The sequence below is a fragment of the Opisthorchis viverrini genome, assembly GCF_000715545.1.
Source record: "Opisthorchis viverrini unplaced genomic scaffold opera_v5_33, whole genome shotgun sequence".
Taxonomy (NCBI): Eukaryota; Metazoa; Platyhelminthes; class Trematoda; order Opisthorchiida; family Opisthorchiidae; genus Opisthorchis; species Opisthorchis viverrini.
Window position 1 is genome coordinate 331,796 of NW_008751689.1, and position 12,027 is coordinate 343,822.

The 12,027-nt window shown below is 45.0% G+C and overlaps 1 protein-coding gene across 1 annotated transcript in view; it reads left to right on the forward strand.

Moving 5' to 3' along the window:
- Window positions 1-12,027, forward strand: part of T265_02608 (hypothetical protein) — a gene marked incomplete at both ends in the record, with an annotated part of 53,627 nt that overhangs the window by 31,157 nt on the left and 10,443 nt on the right. The window contains 3 exons of the mRNA XM_009166906.1: window positions 2,585-2,760; window positions 8,404-8,548; window positions 9,651-9,724. Coding sequence (XP_009165170.1) covers window positions 2,585-2,760; window positions 8,404-8,548; window positions 9,651-9,724 — 395 coding nt within the window. The remainder of the gene's footprint in view (window positions 1-2,584; window positions 2,761-8,403; window positions 8,549-9,650; window positions 9,725-12,027) is intronic.

Sequence of the window (12,027 nt, forward strand, 5' to 3'; positions counted from 1 at the left end):
CCACCGCTACGCACTACTACGCTTCACAATAACGCACTGATGATGTCACCTCGATTGGTGGTGAAACGTTTGCAATCAAATTGCCCAGCTCAGCGAACAAGCCAACGACCACCAAAAACGAGAGTATTTTTCGAAATGTGGTAAACAGCTGTACAAGCAGAATCTGTAGCATGATAGCAAAATGCCAGTTAATCTGGGCAAATGATGCCGTGTTTAATAGTACCAAAACCGGTGCGCAAACAAAGCTCTCTTCAGCTTGCTTGTGAAATGCTGTCACAGACGTTGCGAAACTAACCGAACAGGGGCAGTCGTGACTTGTATCCAGCTGGACAGATATGTACTCAATGAACCAAATTATTACCGGTCTCACCATGGCCAGTCGCAGCAGCCTTTGGATTTTTGGTGGTAGGGTAGGGTTCAACATATAGAAATGTCGTTTCGAACAGGCGACACACATCAATGGCAAGCGAAACCAGTGCAAGAGCAAGAGCAGCCTCTAGTCTTTCATAACGAGAACCATGAGAGCTGGTAGATGAATGACAGGGCAAATTTGGAGACTGATTTCAAGTCATGTAGGGCTGTGGATATCTGTTGACGCGTAGAGTTTCTGGTCAGAACTGAGGCGAGGCGAATATAGCTGCTAGTCTTTGTGAGTGGGTGCATGTTTTTCTGGTACGGAGATAAGAACAAACACTGTTTTGTAGGCTTAAGTGGAATTGCAAGCGATGCATACATCGTTTGTATTGACATTAGCGGGACCCGTATAAGGTCATACGATGGGCGCTTTCTTGCTGTTCTTTTTGTCAGTGAGGCCCCGGCCGTGTGAGGTGACTGAACAGTAATCACGAACCACAAGTGGATGCGGAAGCAAATTTACTCCCTACAGTCTGTAGGCTAAATTCGAATTCTGTGTGATGTTCCAGGTATTAACGTGGTGACCTTAGTCGTTTATTTTGCTGGCCGGAAAGCCACCTTCACCTAAAACCGATCACTAGGAACTCGACGGATCGGACTCAAGTTTTATTCACCCAATATCAACCCAACATAGGATTACGCAGAACTAGAAGGTTTTGAAATGAAGAGCTCACAACTTACACTTTCGATGACTTTCTGAACTAAATAGCCCACAGTCCGTAATTTCAATATAAATTTAGAAGACGTTTTCAGATCTGAGTTCTTATCGGCATATATGCAAATTTCGTAAATCACTCAGCTACTTATGAGTAGCCAACAGCTTCTGTGTTTAAAAACAATTTTAGAAGGGAGGAAGTGCTGTAGTACACATGTGGTCATTACCCTAACTCTGGTACCTGAAGCTGCGATCTCTGGAAGAATGATCATTAGGCTGGGCATTGGAGTTAACGAGCAGCCGGGACGCATCGTCTTTAACGCAGTTTCGCTAAATGCAGTATATAGGATGAGCTAGCTAGAGACCCCATTCGACGGCCAATTTAGCGTGAGATTGTTTTGAAAGCCGATTTTCCCCTAGGTGCTGTAGTCGACCGAGCCATCGAAGTTTTTGTACCATGTACGCCTCTGACTAGGAACCCCTGTTCTGAATGTGAAAATTCATCTCCGGATCACCTCCTTGATGTCAAATTATGCGCCTCTTGACATTCGTTGTGAATCTTTCGGTTCTTCCATCCGCATAGATGTTCCCTCGACACTATCGCAGTCTCATCCGTGGTCGTACACATGTAAATAATACCATATTGGTCGGAAGTCTTCCAACTCTTCCCATGTTTCTTATGTCGATTTTGCTTTCCGTGTCTCTTTCGTTTCCTTCGCTTTTTCGTTAATTACAAAAGTCGCCACATTTTCCACTTCCCTGTGGTAACAGACCTATATGTCCCGGTCCTTCATGTGATCACTAAAGGCAGTATGCTACAGCTCACTACTACTGTTTATTTCCATGTAATCATGCAAACATAACTGATATTTGTATGTTGCGACCCCCTAAATCGTCTATGTTGCTTGCTGTCTCACCTCCATTATGCACACAGCGCAGTCGTATGTCATATGAATCTCCTGCACGGTTCAATCACCAAACATAAAAACGTTCGTGATTGAACTATAACTGTTAGTTTTGTTCGATCAACTCATGATGATTCATCCCTCACTCACAGCTACGTTTTCGAAAACACTGCACGTGAGCACAGTCTAGTGTCCGGTAGGTAGTGTATTACTAGTCGACTGCGGGCTAAAGCAGTGACAAGCGATTGCTGCGATTGTTTTAGATACTAGTTAGCTATTTTAATTTATCATATTGGGATGCCGTGGTATACCCACGTATCGAAGGTAATTTGGCCACCTCAACACAGTCGATGTTGAGAGTAGGTTGACTTACTGTCTATCGTAACTTCTCGGACATTTAATTTCCAAGCCTGCACTCGCACAATAGTACCGATCACGCTCATTACCCCCCCCCCCCGAACTACAATCATCCGAAAGTTTCATTTGCGATCTTGAAGCAAATCTTGTTCAACTTTTATCCTTTGTTTTCTGAGGGTCGGGTGTCATGTCCATCAACCTGATGGAAGGGAGAAGTATGTAAGGTTAATACTTTCGGTTAAGTTTGTTCTAGATCCTTTTTTCAAGTGGAATATCTTGTTTGTTTATTCCACAGTTGAACATGGTCGAAAAGAATACGGATAGTTACCTGTCTGCGGGACAACGGTCTCTGCCTCTTCTCTACTTCGTCATGTTCTGCGTTTACCTGTCCGCCAGTTTTATTTGGTTCATCTATTTGCGTATGTCAAAGTAAGTTTCATCGGCTGTGCACTCTTCAGATGAAGACCTAGCTTTGTTGATACATACTTTTTGCATTCTCAGAATGACATCAAATCATCTATATTTGTAATGCACTACTCATAAGGTTGCTGAAAATTCGTCGACAGCCCACAATCGGTTTCGCCCTTCCTGGGGCTCATCAGGTAGGCGCAGTCCACTAGTTTCCGTCAACCTTATGTTCCACTTGAGACCGAATTGCACGAAGTTAGCGAAATACACTCATTTGCAAACTAATCTGGTTTTTCGAGAGACTCACCTGGAACCTAGCTGAATCTCCCGTTTGTGATGTTTCCAGGCATCTAGCTTGCTTGTGGTACGTACTAGCCATGCAACGAATGGCCGCAGTGAGGTCGATGATGCCCGAGAGTAAACATGAACAGTTATTTTATCAAGCAGAGTGAGGCTGTGAACCATTCTCACTGGAAGCTCATGCCTAATCCTTGCGTTATCCAAAGTTTGTCCCTCAAGACGATCTATTATGTGCAATGGCGACTCTCTTGTGGGAACGCCTGCAAAACGAGTACTTTCATAAGAAATCAAATCATGCAGTCTCTCTGAAACTGACATTGCGCTCCTAAACGGTGCATTTCGCTCACCTTATATCCACCCGTTATCCATGAGTTGTACTGCGTTGATGTCAGATTGCATTTCGCCAAAAAAATTTTTGAAGGCGGTGAATACCAACCACTGCGAACCGATGCACCTTATCTCAGGCTATTGTTATGGGATATCGTATCAAGGCTTGTTGCCCCAACCAATCATCAGCCGAACTAAAATGCGATGCCTGCATTGCGTGTATGGTTGTGGGTTAGAACTGACGTACAAGGGTGCCCCTAAGTCCTATTTCAAAATACCTTCAAACTGCCTACCAAATACATCTGCTTACTACTCCAGAAATAAACTGTATGTTTTGAAGGATTGCCACTACGTAAACTGCAGTGCCATGAAGCCGGCGGCTGATAACGAGTATTTGGACGACGAAGCACCATTTTCAACCCGATCAGCCACCACATTTACGAAGAATCGCGAAAAGTGGAACCCGGAAGTATACCCGATGATCAGCTATTTGAATGAGAACGGTTGTCCACGCAAGGAACACTGTAGCTCCGTGCACACTTCTGAAGAAGAAGAAGAGGGCAAAGTTGTTATTCCATAAAATTTGGTGAAATTTGAGCTCACTGGCTTACTTTTATTAAGGCAGCTGTCGTTAGCGGGTACGCAGTGAGGCGAATGAAATATCTGTCGATACGGGAAATTACTGGAGAAAAAACAACATTTGTTTATCTAGACCTGGCGATTTGTACAGGGCGGACGGAACCAATCAAGACTTTTTAAACAATACCACAAACAAGCTTCGTGTGAGGTGCTGTAGGAGTTTCCAAAGAGCGCTTCAATCACTCATGGAAGCCGTCAGGTTTTTGAAATGAATGTTTGTATGACATGGACTTATCATTTGACAAAATCCATACACAACAGAGTATGGATTTTAACCGGTCGAAAGTCGAAAGCGAACGTCTCTGCTTGATTACTTGAAAAACCAGCAGGACTGTCTCTCTCGTCTTCGAGCTTAATCCTGTCATATAAGCTGATATAGTGTAAATATTGTTCATCCACCTATTGAATTCTCATGGTTTTTTTTCGACGGTTATCCTTTATCAGTGGACTTTACTGTATGTTCGTCCGACGTTTATGACCGCCCGTAGATTGGCCCGGTGCACATCATCGACTGACTGGCTGCTCGATTATTCTCACAAGCCGCGAGTTAGTGCTGCTGCAGCTTCACGTAAAAAATGTACATTTGCGCCTTTAGGGGAATGGGTCATGTCCTTCGCAAATCTTGTCCAGGCCATCCGAACGCACTTTTTCGACTAGGTAGGACATTTTTGAAATATTACTTTTGTAAAAAATGAAAGATTAGTGGATAGAAAAACCTTGACTTACGGGAGGTCCACTGCAACTGCAACCACAACAAGTGACTGCCAACTCCACTGACGATGTTATTCTCACCCATGCCATAGAATATGATGAACAGCCATGAGATGTATGTGTCACTTGCCTCACTTGGTAAAACTAACCTGAAATTCCCTTCGATTCCGGAATCTAAAGTTTCGCAATTTGGTGTCACTAGTAAAATGTGATTACAACGGTTTCCATACCCAGTTCACAAGTGATATGCGAGAAACAAACCAGTAGACAGTTGAGCAATTGGCTAAGCAATTACGCTAAACGGAAGTGTGCTTCTATCACTGATTACCGTTCGTTCTAGCAATGCGGATTCAGATACTTCACCTGTTTGTTCATTTTATTCACGCTTTTAAGTGACACGTTAGGCGCTCTCAATCCTGACCCCTAAGGAGCTGTCAGACCCTAATGCAGCCCCACTAAAATCCTTTTTGACCAATCTGTCTTCTGATACAGGGTCTTTCTGGAAGTTAATATCCGAAGTTCTACAGGACCCCGGTGTTCTGTTTCTTGTACAACCTAGTTAGTTACATCAAACTGCGTGATATCGTACAGTGGCACGGCCGGGCTTGCGGCTCGGACACACCTGGTGTACCTGAACATTACTAAACCGATGCTCCCACCAGACCCGACCAATGCTTCCCAGACACCGATGGTCAAACGCTGACATCTTATGTCCTCTGCACCTGGAGACCACGTTCCGACTTTTTCGCAGATAATTTGATCGAATCAGGTGAAATAGGACTCGTCTGTTGCGTGCAGCGAAAGTCTTCTCTTTTTTCTTGGGCGTTCAGTATCCACCAGCTTTCTCTGTCATTCTTCAAACTCCTGATTGTCCGGTGTTTGAGGAATCTGCATGCGCTACCACAGTCTAGTTGCTGGCATGGCCCTTCTGGCCGCAATAAGATCTACTGATCTTGACGGTATCCAGTGTTCATTTAGTGGAGTCTGATGGTTTGTACAAACAGTTCTGAAAGCCGAGAGCATAGCTTCTTTAACCCACTTTCAGTCAGCCTCCAAACAATCTTCGTCATATGCATCACTGTGCATTCCCAATAGCTTTCTAGCCAGGTCAGCTCGATACTTTTGAGCTACTGAAACTTGTCGAAGTTGATTAATTGAGCTGCTATGTTTTGGCATACGTAATGCTGATATGAAGCGAAGGGATAACCGGGCTTACGCAATGGTATGATCAGAGTCGAGCTGCGTACCCCCAGAAGGGACGACACTCTTTAATTGACGCTCTCCATCAGTAACTGATAGCCATATGGTCCAGTTGAGTCCACGATTGTCTTGTGGTAGGTGGCCTCCAAGTAACTCGGTGTGTGCGTTCATATTGGAAGTTCACACTGTCCAGGAACAGACGATGATCTGCACACGACTGCAGAAGCTCCTCTCCATTATTCGTACCCTCAGCATCGACTCCAAATCGACCACCTAACTGTGCTTCTTCCGGACTTAGTCGTCCAACTTGGACATTCATATCACCGGCCAGGATTACTATATCCGTCCTTCTTGCCGACCGAAGCAGTCATGACAGATCTTGATAAAACTCGTCCTTCTCAGTCTCAGAACTGCTACCTATTGGGGCGTATGCTGATACGACAAACACCGTTTACCGCATCGACCTTCGTTAATCTTAATTTAGCCAGACAACCACATGGGACAAAGGCGACTTTTTACTGGGATCCAGTCCGGTAAGGCACTTTCAGCCTTGGGGTTGAGTGCAACTCCCACACCGTAGGTACCACGATCAGGGTCACCGAATACCCGGAGTGTGAAATATGGAACATCTGAACTCGTCCTAATCGGCTTGTAGTGCACTACTGAAATGGGCCCTTGCATGCGTGTTTCGGAGACACAGCATACATCGACAGATAGGGAAAGCAAGGGTTCAGCAAGAGGTGCCTGTTGTCCAATTTGACATAGAGTACGGACATTAAAGGCTGTGGATCAAATCTTTTTATGTAAGCGATCATTTTGGCTTATATTTCTGGGCGACGGTTTAGACGCGGGACATTGGTTAGGAGACTGGCAGATTGGTTGATCGCACTACATTGTTCGATGGGTGCGGAGGGTTTGTAGAAGGCCAGTAACCGAAGAGCTGCAATGGCGTATGATACTTGCAGACTGCCGGAGCGGAAGAAGGGGTTTAGTTTAGGTCCCCACCCTGAACCTTTGACTCAGAGTCTGACACACAAGGCAGTGGGAAGATGTCGGGTTTTGTTCGGGGACCCTTCATATCTCCTCTGATTCAAGAGTCTGACCCGCGAGAGTGTTTGTTGGGGTTCTTTTGGGGGGCCCTTTCCGGACTAAATGACTCTGAACCGCTTGGCTGCATAAGGTCGGCCTGGCCCGAGGACGCACAGAGGAAGGTATTAATGTTTCACTACTGGTGCAGCTACGCACAGCAGGTGCTTTTCGAGCAGCACCGAACTCTGGTTTTAAAAGTATTTCGACCGTATTGGATAATGCGCCGGCGGTCACGGTCAACCACTTGGTGTTCGGAGTGCACAATTTCTATAGCCGACCCTTTCTAACCCGTATTTCCGCGGGGGAGGGCAGCCTCGCTGCTTCCATCACTATGGACATGTTGGTCGCCTGGAAGGCACATCATACTGCCTTCACACTCCTATCGCAGAGGCAAGTACAACTTAACCTCCAGACAACCTTGTAATACGATTCCTCGCTGGGCTTCCCCCTTTGGTCCTCCTGGCATGGTTGAACCTTGAGGAACTGAGTTCCAGTTAATATAACCTGCAGGATCATTGCAGTACAGAGGCCCGACCACCATGACATGGTGACAGCTTTGGGTCCGGAGCTGACCTTCGGCTAGTGATGCAGGTTGTGGTTGCCTCACGGTCGGTGAAGCTGGTGAATACTGTTCAGAAAGCACGTGCTTTGACAAAATCTGCCATGTCATAATCTTTCACGAATCCACATACCTTATGTAGTACTCAACTTTTACTAAATCTGAAATCCGGTTCACCAAAGAGGAAGGTCATCTCTGTTTAACAGCGACTGAGCACCATCATGGTCCTCATAAGGCTGTTTCAGATTGCCTTTGTTAACACGACCTCCTTTTGAACAGTCTTCCTCTTGCCTTAGGACAATTATTCTGGCGATTCCAAATAAAAGATGAGAGTCGCTGGAATCGCGTTTCACCCTTAGTAGAGTTCATCAGCAGTACATACTGTTGGTTGCGCCCGAATTCGAACCTCATATGTTCGGGATGCGAGGCGAACGTGTTGCCACTACTCGACCAGTGCGCACTCGGCGCACCCGAACAGGTGAACGTGTCCACGCTCTAGGAATGTGATAGGTTGGAAATGCTCAGATTTAATCCACCATTTACTCGGAGAAAATTGTGTGCAGATGTAAAAATCATGAGGAGGCCAAGAGATAATTTCTCAAATAAGATGAGCGAGTAACCGAAATCGTTTTAACAGCTTCCTTACGGTTGGAGTGAAATCGTTTCTTTTTGATGGAGTTCTGTCATTGTATGCATTATGCAGAGGTTCTGTAGTAGAGCGAAGATCTCTCCTAACTGTTATCTCGCCCCTAGTCACAACCAATCCTCAAATGCGGCCGAACTTCCTTTTTTACATAATCGTGTTTGAGCGGTACTACCGAAGTGTGATAGCAATTTAGGTCCTTGAATTTCTGGATTTTTCTCATACCTTTGGTTTCTCTGTGTCTTCATTTCCATTTTGCCAACAGAAATTCCAAATTTCGTATTCACTACTTGATGTTTGCCGTCATCCTCGTGAAGGCCGTTTCGCTCGCCTTTCATGGTGTAAGTTGTAGGTTTGTGTGTGAATTATGAATTAACTGACGTAAGATCAACTTCTGCACTACTGTACCTTTAATTTCTATCGGGAGAATGGTATATTTGCCCATCTTCCATTGGATCTCCCTACTGCACTCCCAGTTTGGAGCAAGTTTTACGATGTTGCTTGTGCAGTATTCAAGGATGTTCTGGTTCTCACGATCCACAGATTAAAAGGTAGCTAAAATTCGTCTGAAAGCAGGTTATCCACTAAAGTGCTTAACAGAGACCAAAATCTCGAAATGAAAGTTTGGGTTTCACGTGGTTTGTAGACGTTATCTTGGACAAGATGACTGAGTGGTTAGAGTACGAATTTACCAACTGGAAGGTCCGTGGTTCGAACCCGACCTCTGCCTCTCGACTCCCCTGTCTGTATCCCAGCCCTCTTGCTTCCTTCAGGTGGCATGGCAGTTAGGCACCGAAAGAGTGCCACAGCTGAGTGTTTTCGATTTAGATATGATTTATACTGAAAGCCAGCCTACTTTTCCGAGGGGATTGACGGAGATATCCTTGGACTCTTCCATGCTACGTTCGTTAACTTAAATATCAGCTGATCCAATGGGAAGAGTTTAGATGAATAAGACCGTGGATTACTTCCAGATGGTTTTACAACTGACAGTAAGATGACACTTCTTTTTCCATGTGCAAATTGCTTTAAGTCCTTGTTCGACGAACATTGTGCAGTCAGCTTTTGCGAAGGTCTATTCTGGCTTAACGTTGAATTTCTGGGTCGTTGTACTTTAACTTGGGGCGTTTTGTCACGAAGTTCAGTGGAACTCGCTGGGATTGGGGAGAAAGTCTGACTTAACCCGTGCTTCATTGTGACAACTTTCGATGTAACGCGAATCTCTGATAGGCTTCAAAGGTATGTTCGTAAACCGCAATTTCCAGCCAAAGCATTCACGCATGCAGCTGCACGTCAACTCGATACGAGTATTCTCGCGCATTAGATTGTGTTCCATTGCTTACCCGGGCACGACAGATTGTTGCTTTTCCTTTTGGTTTTTACGCCACGATTGACTTTGTGCCCTCATCCCTGCGCTCAGACAGCTATGTGTTTGCTTTCTAGGTTAACTACTACGTCATCGGTAAACATGGGGTGCATGAAGAAGGTTGGGCAGTGATGTACTACATCACACACATGTAAGCCCCAGTTGTTTCTCTTTAAACATTATATTTTCTGGTGTCCACTTCAGTATTGTCTAATGCTTGGTCCTAGTGGATGACTTGTAGGAACGTTTTCGAGGGGCTGGTGTTAAACATCTGTATTTAGGCGGTTGGGACGGATGAGGTCGCGTTCCCAGTCGATCCTTCAAGATGATCTAACACAAATCGAACAACTCGGGTGCACATCTCGAACTAAGCTCGACCCATTCGCCGAGACTGTATGGTGTATACGTGAGAGAGAAGCGCGAGTGATTTTTGGGAAAATTATGGAATCCGGATGATAATCACATCACCCTCAAAAAACCCAGTCAGGTCGAAAAATAGTCCAGCCCGTCATCTGCTTTGCGCACACTAATTTCGGTCGAAACATGCGTAATGTGAACTAAATAGGAATTCACCACCGCATAAGTTCAGAGATCTTGCCAATAAGATAGGATCCAAGAAGTTTGGGTGATCAGTTCGCATAAAACTGGGTGTCGTAATTCTTTACAGTAAGTGGTTGGCCCAATGGTAACAGTTCATCCAAATTCACGATACAGAACGTTATGTTTAGCGTAGTGTGGGGCAAGATCGAACGGTATCAATACCAAAAAACTAGAGACAGAGTCTATACGACAAAAATCTGACAGACGTGCAGTGATAGTTACAGATTCCCCTTATCTATATAAGGTTTTATGAAACCGGTGAATTGCAAAAATTTTGGTAATGCTCAGTGAGTACTCCCCTTTGACTGTGAATCATAGTATGTCAACCGCAAACCACGTACCAAAGCACAATAATTTCAGCTTTGTAGATAGAATACGTTGTTTCGTGTGGCTGGTTACCCCGCTTCCAGAAAAGGTTTTTGTAGCAATTCCCAGCCTCGAGTCTCCGATTCCTGACGTCATTTCAGTACATCACAACCTTATTCGTAAGGTGGAAGACAGTCCTGAATGGCCCATCACCAGTTTCATTCGTTTGGACTCCATCAGATATCTTGGTATCATACTATGGAATTAAGCGTATGTTGCTTACTTAGCCCGCTGAACGGAATGGTCGGACGTTGCCTTGGATGAAAATTACGGAAATTTCTGAAGTATCTCTACAAATGGATGAACTCCAATGAACCCGAAACCGACCATTTTCCTCTTAACTGTTGATATGGAGGGCTTGAAAACTGGAAGAAAAGTACGTTCGACTGTCAAGAGCACCGTTTTGGAGTGATAATTTGGGGTAGTTGCCTCAGAGATGAGAGCAGAATTAGTGATTGACATAGGTAGTTACCAGTTTCGAAATGTAATAAACCGATAACAGGTCTCCGCACAGTCGACGATAATTCGTAGGTGACAAATTGAGGCCCAAGTCTGGTTTTGTCATTTGCGCTATTTTGAGACCCCGAACAAACTCAGTAGCTCGCCTCTTTGGTCATTCCAATAAGCTTCGGTCTCGTTTTATTCACGGACGCCAGACTTGAATTGCGTAATCTAAGTGAGGTTGACTAGACTAATAATTCTCGCATACAGATCTGAGACCTTTTTTGAAGGAAGAAACGAAAGTAGCTGTCCGTTATTTTTCTGGCAATTGGTTCTCCAAATGCTTTGCATTAGTTTTGTCAAGCTGTGAACGAGTCCTTTTTCTCCGTAAGCAGACTAGGGAGAAGACAGAACCGGTCGGCTTCATTTGCTTCAACAGTTGGATTTCAACTTTGCTTTTGCGCTTTGCTGGGACCGAGCAGTTCACAATGTTAACGTATTGAACGTTGTACTGTGCACTTCAAGCCAGCTGAATTGATCTCCGAAGTGCTCCGCCCACGAAATCGGTGGGACTTGGAATGGATTTGTGAATCATCTTTTTCTGCAGTGATTTCACCGACTGGCGGCCTCCCTGGCCCGATGTTGCGAATAAGTTGGAAATGACTTCAGTTATTTCCAATCGCCGCCGCCTTTTCCATTTTTTGAGCTTTCCCTGGCCACTACTTAGTTTTGCGACTGATAGGCGTCATCTCAGAGGTTTTGCTGAATCGTACCGTCGTCTCGACAGGATCACCTTCCTCGCCTCAATTAAGAACATGGATCTCTGTGGCCTCTTTTTGGGACTTACACAGTCGAATGCTTAATTCACGACGTTTTGGATTTCGGACCGGATTATTTCGCACTCGTAAGTTTTCCAGACGGTTGCAGCTGACAGACTCCTCTGGCGACCGAGTATTGCAGGCAGTGAATAGTGCCGTATACGAACTAGGATATGACCTGACCCCGTACACATGTTTCAAAAGGAGCGACGACATATAGCTGTTTGCT